The sequence below is a fragment of the Corythoichthys intestinalis genome, chromosome 6, assembly GCF_030265065.1.
Source record: "Corythoichthys intestinalis isolate RoL2023-P3 chromosome 6, ASM3026506v1, whole genome shotgun sequence".
Taxonomy (NCBI): Eukaryota; Metazoa; Chordata; class Actinopteri; order Syngnathiformes; family Syngnathidae; genus Corythoichthys; species Corythoichthys intestinalis.
In genome coordinates this window covers 31,873,899-31,888,251 of record NC_080400.1, presented here as the reverse complement: position 1 = coordinate 31,888,251, position 14,353 = coordinate 31,873,899, and the positions used below count along the sequence as shown (strand labels likewise).

Genomic DNA, 14,353 nt, shown 5'->3' with positions numbered 1-14,353 from the left:
AAATCGATATATCGATCAGGAGTGTCGTTACACCCACAACTGTCAAACACAAACGAAATTGCTTGGCAAAAACATGAATGACCCTCTCACACACAACTTGGTGCATTGTAAAAATGGAGGCACCTTATAAAATTACTTATCATCACCAGATACATATAGGATTTATTTTTACTAAACAACCATCATGGAATGGTTGTCAGAAAGAAGCAGATTGTCCTGGTCAATATACGTACTGTAGTTACTGTACGTATATAAAAGTACAGTACAGTGGTACCTCTACATACGAAGTTAATTCGTTCCAGGACCTTGTAAGTCGAAATGGTCGATTTTTCCATTACATTATAATTCCATTAATTTGTTCCACAGCCTGACAACCTACACTAAATCCTTATTAAATTCTGCTGGAACTCTCTCTTGGTTGAGGTTTACCCATGTTGACAATTACAGGCCTCTCTAATCTTTTCAAGTAGGAGAACTTGCACAGTTGGTGGTTTACTAAATACTTATTTGCCCCACTGTATAAAGATTGGTGAACGGAAGTCTGAGGAGGACCGTCGAGATCAAGTAGACCTTCTACGGCCGTATTGTCGAGCCACTTCACGGACGCGCACATCACGCTCATATTAATCTATGATTTCCATCTTTATTTCAAAGGTAAGCGTCACCTTTTCCCTTTTTTTCATTACCTGCACTAACCTTGGAACCTATGTTGATTTCTCCCACTGTCTCACAAGAAAATCCGCCGAGCGTCCGTCTTGCGGCAAAATACTAAAAACTGCAACGCTGTCATAAATCTTCGTATTCCGAGCATGTCGACGAATGTAGAAATAAATGGCAAGTGAAATTTTACGTCTGATGTCAAAAAGATTGTGTGTCGAAGCGATCGTATGTTGAGCTACCACTGTATATGCAAATAGATAAAATGAATGAGAGATTTTTTGAAATTACAAAAAAAAAATTGTGAGTGACAGATGAAAGCTACTGATTTTGGAAAAATTTTGGGCGTCCATTACTCCTTGTATTACGTGTTCTCGCCATCCAACACTAAACTCTCACAAGTCAGCCTTCACAAGGTCAGAGCTTGACCAAATGTAGGCGCCAGGGGAATTCATTTTCTTCAGCTCTCATGGGTCAGTACGACAACACGTTGGAGCAATGAGGGTAAAGAGCTGGAAATAAGAGCGTAAATAGGATTATGAGGGTTGTTCCAGCAGTATGGAGGCTGTTTGGGGCTTTTGTTGGACCCCGAGAAAGAGTGCTAGAGTGCTACCCACTCTAGACAGAAACCAGAACAATAACCAAAACACTAAGAAAGGTGACAGGTTTATAAAACAGGCATTTCAAAGAACACTTCTGAACTGTTGCCAACGCTGAAGACACCAAAAAAAAAAAAAATGTATTCCATTTCTCTTTAAATACTAATACATTTGACAGAATTGCTGAATGAAGTCAAATTGATAGAAAAACGCCAATTTCTCCATGCAACAGGTATACAAATATATTGTTTTGGAAATAGCTGTAAGTCAGTTTTTTTCGTTTTTTTTTTTTTTTTTTTTGCAAGTCTGCTATAATTTGGTGTGTTTTACACAAAAAAATGTTAAAAGATTGACGAGTACAAATATATCCACACTAAGAATTAATTGAAGATGAAAATACTGTATTTACTTTGACACGCAACTCGTCCAGCTAATCAATCAGAGAAAAGCTAGGATGATGTTCTTTCAACAAAACCTTCTGCTAAAAAAAATAAAAGCAAATTATAGTTAAACACCCAAATTTTCCTTAACAAAGCCTTGACGATTTAACTATAAATACTTCACTTATAGGTCGTCCCAAACGTGATTTTTATGTTGCTTTCTGGTGTTTCTCCGCCTCTGCTCGTCATATACAAAAGAGATGGGCATAAAGGCAGAATACTATACAGAAACCTGACCCACTTTGCTTGCCCCATCCTCTTTTGTGCTGATAAGACGAAGAAGAGACTAATTTTTCCATCTCAGAAGAGGGGGAAAATACATTCGTTGCAAAAAGGAAAATGTTGACAAGTAGCCTTGACTCCCCCCCAAAAGCCCAACAGATCTTCGACTTAACGCTTAGTTTAAAATTCTTTGCACCATCAAAAGAGACAGCTGCAGCCCAACACAGTCAACTAAATGCGCATGCAGCAGCAATTATATCCAGCCTTCGATTATAGTTGCTCGGTACGCACAAAGGAGCAGGATGTTGCCTCCAGTCGTCGGCTCATCCGTAACACTCCACTAACAATAAACGCCACTTTTGCACGTATAAAGATATGATCTTAGCTATCAAATGTTCATTGTTTTTTCTTCTTTGTGCTTTGGAATGTGGAATGAATACATGAAAATGGTGTAAAAGATCTCTGAGGGCTTAGTTATTCAATTAACTTCTTTTGTCAGTAATGATTTGAAAAGGGTATTATCTCAGTCATGTGGAATCTGCAAAGACACAAAATTTGAGTGTGCTTTATCATTGTGTTACAAAAGAAACCAGATTCTGAATCTTATATGAATTTAATTAAAATCCGCACGGAAGAATGTCTAATAAAAGGTAAACTTCCAGACCAAATGTGAATAAAGTGGTACCTCAACATACGATCCTTTCGACATCCGACGTAACATTGGCTTTAATCATTTGTCTCAACATATGAAGACATGCTTGAAATACAATGATTTATGACAGCGTCACAATTTCATTGTTTTCCTGCAAGACGGATTTCTTGTGAGAGAAATCAACATGGGTCCCAAGAAGGTGTGTGCAGGTGGTGAAAAGGGAAAAAGGTTACATTTAGCATTGAAATTAAGATGGGAGTGATAGAAAAAATGAGTGTAGTGTGCGCGTCAGTGAACTGGCTCGACAATACGGCCGAAATACAGTATGTCTGCGATCTCGATGACGATGTCTAAAAAACTATCTCGACGGTTCTCCTCCGACCTCCGTTCACCAGTCTTTATAAGTTAAGATGAAAATGATTATCATTGTAACATCGGTAAGGAAGTCGCATTGGTCAGGTATTTAATCATTTATTTCAGAACTTGTGCAACACAACACTGCTACTGTTCGCCGTAGCCGACGCCAACAGCAACATGAAAAGAGAAAGTAAAAACTCTTCTGCACCTCTCCCACTCTGTCAGCAGTCACACGGTTCAAGCACAGCATGCAAAACACAACCGCCACATTAGTATTCGTTACATGATCATTATTATTATTATCCAATTTGTATTTACAATTCATTTGTTTTGTTATGTGTAATTTTGATTTGTAATTTTACGTGCAGTATTTATTAAGGACTTAGCTTATGTTTTTGGGCTGCGGAACAAATTAATCCAGTTCTAATGTATTCATATGGGAAAATCATTTCGACTTACAAACCAGGTAGTGGAACAGATTAAATTCGTATGTAGAGGTACCATTGTAAATTCCTGTTCACTTGACATTCAAGCTACAAACAACATTTAAATCAGCTTTGTATGCCTATTATGGGAAGTCTGATCCAGATAACAGTATCCTGAACATAAATGCTGTTATTCCAGTGATAAAAGACGCTTCAATTTTTTTCATCTATACAATTCAAAGAACAATTACAAAACGTAAAGGAGTAAACCATGCGACTATTCTTGCTTTTTTATTCCGCCTGCTTAAAAATTATGATGGTTGGCTTTCAAGGTCAAAACCAACTCGCATGTCCCAAAATGGAAGGAATGGAACGAACCTTAACAATCAGCTGACCAAATGTGTTTCGCAGACTTTTGTGTTCAAGCCATAGAGTAAGTTTCACAAAAATAACAAGGTCTGTTTCAATCTGTTCTGCTATCTCAGCACCCACATTAAGTGAACACAATCTCCTTTATTTGGTTGAGAAAACATCCTGTTCTTTGAGGCCCTCGCCAAGCGACCGTGTTTACCTTGGCTCAAAAAGAATGGTCAACGTGTAGACGATATTGTTGCTACATCGCCCATTTTCTTAGCTAGGGGAAATGACTATAAGATTGTATAAAAATATGCCGTAGCTCTGCACCTCAGGAAGAACCTGTGAGAACTTCTATATTATGATGATGTCTTTACTGTATTGCACACCTGAAGCAACAAAGGATGTGATGAAAACCTCCTTGATGAAAAATGATGCAGACCACTTTGTCTACAAAATTGCCGCAATGCAAAAACAGAGCTGTATGTGCCAGTTTATGAATCACTTGAAGCAGGACATTGATTGCAGTGTCCTATTTTTACAGCTATTGAGAAAGACGGAATATGGAAAACTGTTTCATCATTTATTCAATAGCAGCTTAAGGCCCACATACTCTCTACCCTCACTAGTAATATAATTCAGCACGATAGAACTGCAGCACACTAGTGCATCAAATATAGTGAATATAAAATATCTACACCACTGTTCAACCATCAGGTTTTTGTGATATAAAAAACATGAGAAAGGGATATTGTATATCTAACACAGCCCACTTTTTGATGCAAATGAGAGGCATTTTTAATATTAGCAAGTGTTTGTTAACTCCCATTCATATTGAGGTTTGAATGTGACTGGTTATTTCTGACCCTGTTACCCATATTTTCAGTTTATTTTTACTTCACAACTCAAGAATGTTTTCCTCCAATTGAGTTGAGTTGTAAAAATCACATGAACCCATTCACTTCCAGCAGTGTTCTCGTTATTGTTGTTTTAGTTTGATGTGTCCTATTGCCAGAAATATTAGCTTCACAGTCACTGTTCTGTTTGCCTTATTTCTTTTTACAAAAGGTTATTTTTTCCCCCCACGTTTTGGTCAATACGTAACAAGGCCATGTTCTACTACTGGTGGTCACCAGTACAGTGGTACATTGAAAGTAGAGCCGTCCTGACTTGTCGACATAGTCGATGACGTAAATGCGTCGACGAGCACAACATCCCGTTGACGGTTAAAGGTGGGTTTAAAAAAAAAATATATATACAGTACTGTGCAAAAGTTTTAGGCAGGACACCTGCCTAAAACTTTTGCACAGTACTGTATATATATATTTTTAATTATTAAATTTATTAGCATCATGGAAGCTTCCAATTGGGGAAAATATATACATACAGTATATCCTGTATATACATAATATAATAAAAATATACAGTACTGTGCCTAAATTTTTGCACAGTACTGTATATATATTTTTTTAATTATTAAATTTATTAGGATCATGGAAGCTTCCACTTGGGGAAAATATATACATACAGTATATCCTGTATATACATAATAAATAAATAATATAATAATATATATACATATATTTATATATATATATGTATATAAATGTGTGGAAAGTTGAGAATGGCGGACACTCGGGATACAAGCACGGAAAGAGGCGCAAAGCCCAAAAAGCAGACCAGAGTGGCCAAAGCATGGATTATTTTTTTAACAAAACAAAGGAAGGTGTCACTGTGTTGTGTCTCTGCAATGTCAAATTTGCATACCACGGCAGCACGCCAGCCATGAATGAACACCTGAAGCGCAGTCACCCAGCTATGAAGTAATTTTGGAAAACGACAGGAGACAACAAGCTGGTGGATCGTTAGTCCACATAACGACATTTTTTATTAAAGTTGCCTTTGTACTGTGTGCGTCGTACGAAGGAGTATTAGGGGCAAATTTTGGGCTAATGTAGCTGAATAAATACCTACGTACTTTACGTCGTGCGTTGCTGCCTCCGTTAAAATCAACAATATTGAAAGCATCTTGTGTTTTAGTATCTGTTTTACAAATAAGGAAATCCGTATTATTTTGATTCATCTACATCAAATTATAAATTGAATAGAATAATTTATACTAATGCTTCGTCGTAGCTCCCAGCTAAGGTACATGTATGTAAAGTGCATAGCAGCTCACAGCAACATTACCCCTATGTAATAATGTGACTTTTTTCCCTCCTAGCAATAGTATGACTTTAATCTCGTCCTTTTTAAAACATTATTTGGCCCTAATACTCCGTCGTTGCTTCGTATCAACGTGCATCATTTGAGTTTTTTCACGTACTTCACTCCAGTGATATGTGAAATTTATTTATCTACTCTGCGTCCCTCTAATGCTAAGAAGAATATAGACATACCACAAAAAGAGAAAGTAAGAATTGTTTTGAATCCTGTTGGAAAAGTGAAGTCACAGTGTTCTGAATCAATTTACATTCCATTCTTTTGCTTGTTAATGCTATTAGCATTTGACCTCATTGTTTGTTTGTGATTTGATTGTTATTTATGTGTTTATTAGTACTTTAATAAAGAATTTAAGTGTTCCAAAATGTTTTTGTGAATTAATAGTCATTAACAAAAATTTAATTGCAATATTAGTGTAAAAAAATAACAAAAAAACATTGGTAACAACAATTTGTGACAATATGACAGTCCAAAAAGTCATGAAAGTGAGAGGGTTCCGGGTACCACGCGGTTGGTTCCCTTTCGTGGTTTAATTTTCCTCATGCATTTTAATATACTCCAGTTCACTCGGCATCGAGTCGGGAGGGAGCAGCCCCGCCGCTGGCCGAGCGGCGACTTAACTTATGCTACATTACGTGCAGCGTCACAGCACCACACTGCGACGCTGCACGCTCCCTCACCCTCCCAGGAGGAAGGTATTTCCCCTTGTATTTGTCCAATCAATGTGCACGCCTTTCATCCACATGAGGCTACTCGGAAAGTTCGGTTGGCGCAGTGTGAATGCTGAACCTCATTTGCAAGTGTTGTTGCGAGGTAGCTCTCCAACCGGACCCTGGTCCTCTTGGTCTAATGTGAAATCGCCATCATCAATGAACAGTTTTAGTTTTTGTAGTAACTTGTAGTGAAGATATTCTGCATCCAAGGGCTAAAGAGGCACTTAATTCCTTTTCCAATATTTTAAACTGTTTCATGCATAACATATGTCGAAATGGCAGTGTGCCTTGGTTTTAATGTGTCATCTGTATAGTTTCTTTTTTTTTTTTGTTTTTTTTTAAATTGCAATAGCGTACCGCACGAATGCCGTCGCCGTTGTAACGCGAAAGTGGGTCATTATAGACATGCCCTTGCATACAATCTATGTTATTTTTGCTTTTCTCCGGTAATCTTTCATAAAAGAACATGCCGAGTAAACACCGCTGCTACGGAACTTGTAGAAACGACTCTAGATATTACGACATATGAAAAAAAAAATTTAATACGTTTCCTGAAACCAAAAACTCGGAGGAAAAAATGTGAAGAATGGATCAACTTGCGCAGACGTCCAAAAGACTACTTTAACACCAGCAAGGTGAAGCCATTCACATTTCATATGGAGTAAACATTTTGTTGGGGACCATGGTCTGGGGGCCTTTTCTGTTACTTTAGTAACTTTAGTAAGGGGGAAGTGTAAATAAATTATGGAATTAAGATTTGTTATTAATGAAAAAATTAAAAGTGTTCGTTGGTAGTCACTGAGTAGCATTTGCGATCGCTACACAAAAATAGCAATGTAAACTGCCCCCAAGAACGGTCAGAGATGCAAGACAACCAGAGGATATCACATTTAAGAAAGACAGGGAATATGGTGGTAAAGCATAGCTTGTTGAAACAGGAGGCAATGCACACAAGAAAAAGGTGTCGATAAAAAAACGCTACCGCTGGATCAGGTCGGCTCTTTTTTCCATTCTTTTTCAGCCCTCGACACTCAAGCCATCTCTTTAACTGAACATTTGTATGTTCTTCCACATCTTTCCCAGTGAATTTGGCGCCAGGGACATCATTTTCGGACAGAATTGGTAGGTTTAGCTCAGTAAACATCTTGTTCGTACACTATTTCCATGCATTTACGATTAGGGAAAAACGGGATGTTGACCCGCCTTGCAACAATTGCTAACGTCATGAATATTAATGAGCACAGGTGACGTGTTGCTTGCGGTACACCATTGAATTTTCAAGGTAAATCTTTCTTATGCAAATACCTGCTCTCTTTGTTTTTCATCCACACCCCGTAATAGCATGCATGCCGAGGAGGCAGGCATGTTTATCGCCACTTCCTGGTTTAAACTGAGACGAATACATCACAAAGTATATAAATAAAGCACTATTTAAATTTATACATGGGCATTTACTTTAATTTAGTACAATATTTTAGTTGCACAACCAATTTCCATCTTTGTCTCTCCCCACCCTCCGCGACCGCTACCACCCGCTGCCATTATCCGCAGTCCAGGCAGCTGAGAGGCAAATTACTCTGGTTGTTCGCCGGCAGGTGCTAACCACCTCCTGTTTCTAAAATCGTAATTTTCTCTTTATCGTCTGTGTGTCGCCTCTGGACCTCTGTAATATGATCTCCAGCCTGGACACACCATGTGAGTCTGTTGGCGTCCAGTCTGTGAATTTCTATTTAAATAGAAATAAAATTTTAGAACCAGGAGGTCATTGCAAAAGCTTCTCCCCTGACTGAAATACACCTCTCTGTGCGAATGTAACCCTGCTGAAGCCGAAGTGCCAAGTGAGAGAACACCTTATTTTTGGATAATAGTGAAATAGCAAAGCTTGGACTCATTGAAGAACGATTGTAGTCTACATCTCTGCAATGTGTCAAAGTCACCACACACGAGCTGCCCACCGAGCACCGACACACCCCCTCCAACAACAGCCAATCAGAGCAAAGAGTATTGAAAATAGATCTAGTCAGCTGCTTATTAATGAGAAAATGCACGTCTGCAGAAAAGCCCCAAAAGGTCCAACTAAAGTAGCTTGAAGAATGACATTCAGGGCACCTTGATTTTTCATTGTGTCGATTAATCAAACTTGGTATTCCGTTGACTTTGACAAGTTTCTCCTTACATGTACAGTCAGGATAAACTAGTCAGAATGGTTTGAGTTGCTACTTGTTAGCAAGTGAAAAACAGCATTTGCTTGACTTCAAACAACAGATGGAATCAGGAAGAAGGCAAACACTCCCCACATTAAACATTTTTCATGCCTTTCCCCATTAATCCTCTTCATTCGTGCAAGAGGTCATGTGCATGAAAGCATTTGACTGTGAATCAAAAAAAGCATGCTGGATGATGTCACACTATGGTCACCACACAAATTATCATCATCATCAGAGCTGAACAGGACACCTGCTGCTGCCAACACAGCCATGCTTACAACATGAGCAGGAGGCGAGTGACATGCAGGTGAACTAGCAAGATACAAAAAAAACAAAATAAATAGACTTCTGTGCAAAGCGTTGCTCATAATAAACTGTGTGTATGTTGGTAATCTGCCTTTGTTGAAGCCACCGCCTCTAATTGGCTGGACACTTGTAAATGTGTGTATATGTGTGAGACTCTCAGTCCTCTCAGGATGAGGATGAGACCTCTGGCGCTCCTTACAACAGGCTTAAGCTGATGAAAGCCTTTCATGCAACATGGCCGCCCCATCGCCACGGCGTGTGAACAGATTGGGTGAGAAAAGACCAATCGAAGTGGTGATTAGCCCCCCGATGAGGCGGCAGAGCAGCCCCTGCAGGGGTTCCGCTCTATGGATTTTACAGTCATTTACCCCACTTTAAAATGTTTAATTGTGTCACAATCTGTAATTCGCATGTGACTGTGAATGAACTGAGCATTTCGAGGATTCCTTTTAATTAATTTCTATTGCGTATAGTGGCATTTATTGTGAATAAGTGGTAAAGTGTGTGACATGGACTACTTTTTGCTTCAATCGATTATTTCCAGTCCATCCAAACGGAAAAGACACAGGTCTACTTCAATTTTCTCTGAGTCAGTGGCGAATAACATAAATAATAGCCAATATTTCCTGGAATTAGGCAATTGTTAAAACTGCAGCTGTTGTCAGACATTTTAAAAAGTCAGTACTATTTACGCAATCAAATGGGAGTAGCTCATAGTGTCCCGTATACTCCTCACACATTGTACTGTAGTATGTGCGGCTGTTGGAGAAACACATTTTAACCGAGAAATTGAAGAAGCTGCACCTGTGTCTCAGTTGGAGAAAGATAGATTGCATGGGTACAGAAACTATAAAGAGTATGTAGCTATTTTCTTAACTATTATTTACCAGAATATCACCTAGGTATCAGCATTAATGAGCTTTACGAGCGTGGCATATCTGACGTCACGTTTGCAACACAATGGCTGCGTTCGGAAGTGTTATGTTTTTGAGTTAAACATTATTTTCTCCATGAGGACCACTGGAAAATTTGCATGGCTCCATTTTGCGACTTAAAAGTTGTCGGTTTATCATGGGGAACATGGCTGTAGATTGCAGAGGTTGCTATATTTTGATGAATAAGCCTAGTAGTGGAAACAGATTCAATGATGCCCATTCAAATGACTGTTCCATCTCCCTGGGGGGGGGGGGGGGGGGGGGTGCGTGGAGGGGGGGGGGTTACGTGTGTGTGCGTGCTGGGACTTATTATAAACATAATGAGTGAGCTAAAGGCCATGATGAGCTTTGCTTTAGCTAGAATAGTTGCGCTTTTGGATAAAATTAAATCAGCTCAGCTGCATCTACTAGTGTACAGTGGCTGTGCTGTAATACACTTCACCCTCCTTGAGACCCACATGAGGGCAACAAGATGGCACCATGCGAGTCTCCGCTTGTGTCTCCATAATGGACGTCCAGCCGATGGGACTTGAACAAGTGCTTCTTTCTCTGGGTATGATGCCCCGATGAAAGCGCCAACTGCAGCAGCAGCGCCGTTGGCAGCGGTTTCTAATTAATTCACATGTGATATACTCCAGCTGAAAAAATCCATCATGTCAAGACAGTGCCAGGAAGCAGACAGCTGGGTATTCCGGAAGTCGTTACACATACTTGTTAGTTTTATTTTACACCAAACTCTGCCGCCATACAGTTACAAGGGTTCAAAATCTATGTATTTCTAGCATGTTTGGTCAAAATTTGCCAGGCAAATTGACACTTTTATCTTTGAAATCACCCCAAAATGGCTATAATGACCTGAAAGGTCTATATGAAAACCAAAATGACAGACTACTTCCTGTGGCTTTTTTTTTTAAACACTGCTACCAAATTTCATCGAGTCAATCTGTCTTCAGGGGCTGAATTTTCCTAAATTCCTGAACTAGTTTCATGTTTTACATCAAGTCATCAAACTTCACCCAACCACAAAAAAAAAAAAAAAAAAAAAAAAAATTAACCCCCACCATGTTTCCTAAGCCTTTCTTATCAGAAAATGTTGCCTTTGACGGAGGCATGGAGATACAGCAAAATGGCCAACTTCCTGTGAGTTTTCAGGCAAGTCTTCTTGATAGTGTTTTGTGCCACTACCAATGATGCACACGTCTACCAAACATGTACTTTTTTTTTTGTTCTGTTAAATCGAACTACGTGGTCAAAACTTGGCTACAAACAGAAAAAGATGTGTTAGATTAATAAGTCAACAGACCCTTGTAAACACTAAAATTGACCCTAAATTGAACCAACCAAAATGAATGACATCTAGTGTATTATTCAGCATGTTTTCTGGGGAACATTTTGTGGATCTACATGTGATACACATGCCCACCAAAATTAATGTCGTGTATTTAATGTCATATTTTACGTGTATTGTTTAAAACCTAATGTCAGTTGACTTAATGCTGTAGTTTGATATTCGTCACTGCATGTAAACCCACGGAATGACTAATGTTTCCTGCAGTGGGAAGGCCTGGATTGATAACCCCAGATAACCTTCCAGTGGGGGAGATAGTGAGGGTGTGGCCCACAGCAGGAAGAGGAGGTACACTGTGAGATTCCAAATGGGGGGTGCTGAGAGCTGATGTACACAATAGGAGATGAATTGCTGCTCTGGAGCTTAGCTGAAGAAAACAAAATGAGTCTGGCAGGAGGCCTGAGGTGGTCACATGACTACTGGGTCAACAACAGCAACCACCGACTGATTCTGTTAATAGCACAGACTTTATCACTCAATTTTATTCCCTTAACTATAGGTCTGCTTTAATGTGATTTATTTATTTAATCTCTTCTGTAACATATACTAACTGATCAAACATGGACTTTTGGAAATCACTCTATTTTACATTAAATTAAAAGAAATAAAATAAATAAAAATTGCCTCAGTGGTGTGGATTACAATAAAACATTCTAAATGTTGCTCTACATACTACATGTAAATGAGGGGATGGAAATGTACGCACCACATGCAGTTAATATGTCACATGTATGAAATATTGCTGACTGTGCTGCATTTAATGATGACAAACAGTAATTCGGGGGGAAAAAACAATAATGAGAAATGCAGGCCTGTGTATGTTGCTTGAGTCCAGCGGGAAACAGAAACATCCTTTCACAATGGCTCCTCTATCCATAACACTGATATTTGCAACAAATTCAATCACAAGCTGGCACAATGGTGGCGGAGGTGCTGCTATTTCCAAGTCTATCAACAATGACTTAACAGCTTTGCAGTATCACACCCTGCACATCTGACTTGGTTAAAAAATATTATTACATTACTGAAAATACACACAACACATTTCATTTACATCAGAGATAGAAGGGACTACATCGGTATTTAACAATTGTGTCTCAGGAATACTAGGCTTTACTGAATTATTTTCTTAAAAGCATAATTAGAATTTCTCATCAGGTAAATAACGTTTGGCTCTTGAAGCTTTTGAGCAGGATGCTTCCTTTTTTTTCCTCTTTGTTGGTGCTATGGGAGTTTAGGCTGACACTTATACTTTAACATTAGATGTGATATAAGGAGAGGAATTTTAAATCCATGGTATTTTCCATGATATTTTATAATCAATATAGAGAGAAAGAGCCACTGATTTAAACAATTATATTCCACACACACACACACAAAAAAAAAAAAAAATGCAAAAAATATGTAGGTCAAAAGAATCCTCTCGCTTTTAGTGTAAAGGGTAACTAAGCAACAGTATAAAATATTTTCTTACAATGTATGATGACAAAAATGTCAAAACACAATATAATGTATTTAAAATTGTCTTTTGTCTTTAGGCACCTTCTCCACAATATACGAGTCCACTGGGACATGGGAATGCATCATCATAATAAATCACGGTATGTGTTGACCATTCTGTTGGATACAAATGTTCATGTGATATATCAGAGTAAATTCATCGCCAATTGTCAATTAGCCAGAATAAATTAAGAAAATTCGTAAGAAAAAAAATGCTCTCGTGTTTTGAATTAAACTGTACAAGTTTCTCAATTCAATTAGATGGTGAACAACAAGAAATGCAAACAAAAGATTACACATGCGCGTAATTCTTCCACTTTCTTACCTTTTTATGTCTGTCTTTGAAGGGCAAGGCGGGCCAGGGCATCTCCTGCAGAAAGTCCTGCCAGTGTTTCTGCTCCTGGTCCGAGGAGACGAACACCACTTCCAGCTGGTCTCGATGCTCCGAAGTCTTCTTGAAGCGGCTGTAGAAGTCGCACAAGCTGCCGTTAAACTGCCGGCACGGCGCGTTCAGGCCGCAACCAAAGAACAGGCCGAGCAGCGACACCCGCTCGCCGAGCGCCTGAACGTCCACCTCGGCTTTCTCGCGGTTGACGAGCCGCTCCCCAAGCACGTTCAGCAGAAGCTCCGACATATCCTCTCCCGAGGCCCCGAAAGCCGCGGACGGGTCGTCGACTATCCCCCAATCTTACAGCGCGAAGTCCAATGTGAGTTTGGCTTTTGGGGTGAGCTCCTCCGGGCCCCCTGCAAGCGAGGCGTCGCGGTGTGTCTCCCCCACCTGAGAGCCCTCGTTCGCGGATACCGTGCACAGGAATGCGCCGCACTCAAATGTGTCTCGCCGCTAGTAGTGTAGGGAGAACCGATACGGAAATGTCGATATCCCAACACCATTATGAAAAACCAATTCATGATTATGAAATCATTACCCATGAAAACATACCAACGTTTTAATTCGCTTGTATGTGTTGAAAAATAAAATAATGTTAGTAACTTATTTATTCTATATTTGATCGCAGAAATGTGTCAAAACGATAATACTGTGACATCAATATCCCAAAAGTAATTATACTGTGCATATCTAGAACAAATATCAATAAGAATGAGTAAAAAAAAAAAAAAAAAAAAAAACAAAAAAAAAAACGTTTTTTAGGTATTTCATTTTTTATTAAATCTTCCTGCCAGTGTTGGATGCACCGATACTGAGACGTTGCTACATTTTTTTTAAATTTATTTTTTTTTAAAAGTCGATACTCTGATTCGATAGTCGATACATGAGAGGGATAAATACGGCATACCAATTGGAATCCCAAAAGGCCAATACTAAATTTATTAAAAAATAAAATGGCAAGTTTTTGTAAGGACATTACAAAAAAAAATTTTTAAACGCTTAATAGCAAGAAAATGCTAACGTGGGT

General features: G+C 38.9%; 1 protein-coding gene across 1 annotated transcript in view; it reads right to left on the bottom strand.

Moving 5' to 3' along the window:
• nxn (nucleoredoxin) overlaps positions 1–13,787 on the bottom strand; it is a 69,692-nt gene extending 55,905 nt beyond the window's left edge. The window contains exon 1 of the mRNA XM_057838662.1: positions 13,264–13,787. Coding sequence (XP_057694645.1) covers positions 13,264–13,572 — 309 coding nt within the window. The 5' untranslated portion in view covers positions 13,573–13,787. The remainder of the gene's footprint in view (positions 1–13,263) is intronic.
• Between the last annotated feature and the right edge of the window lie 566 nt (positions 13,788–14,353).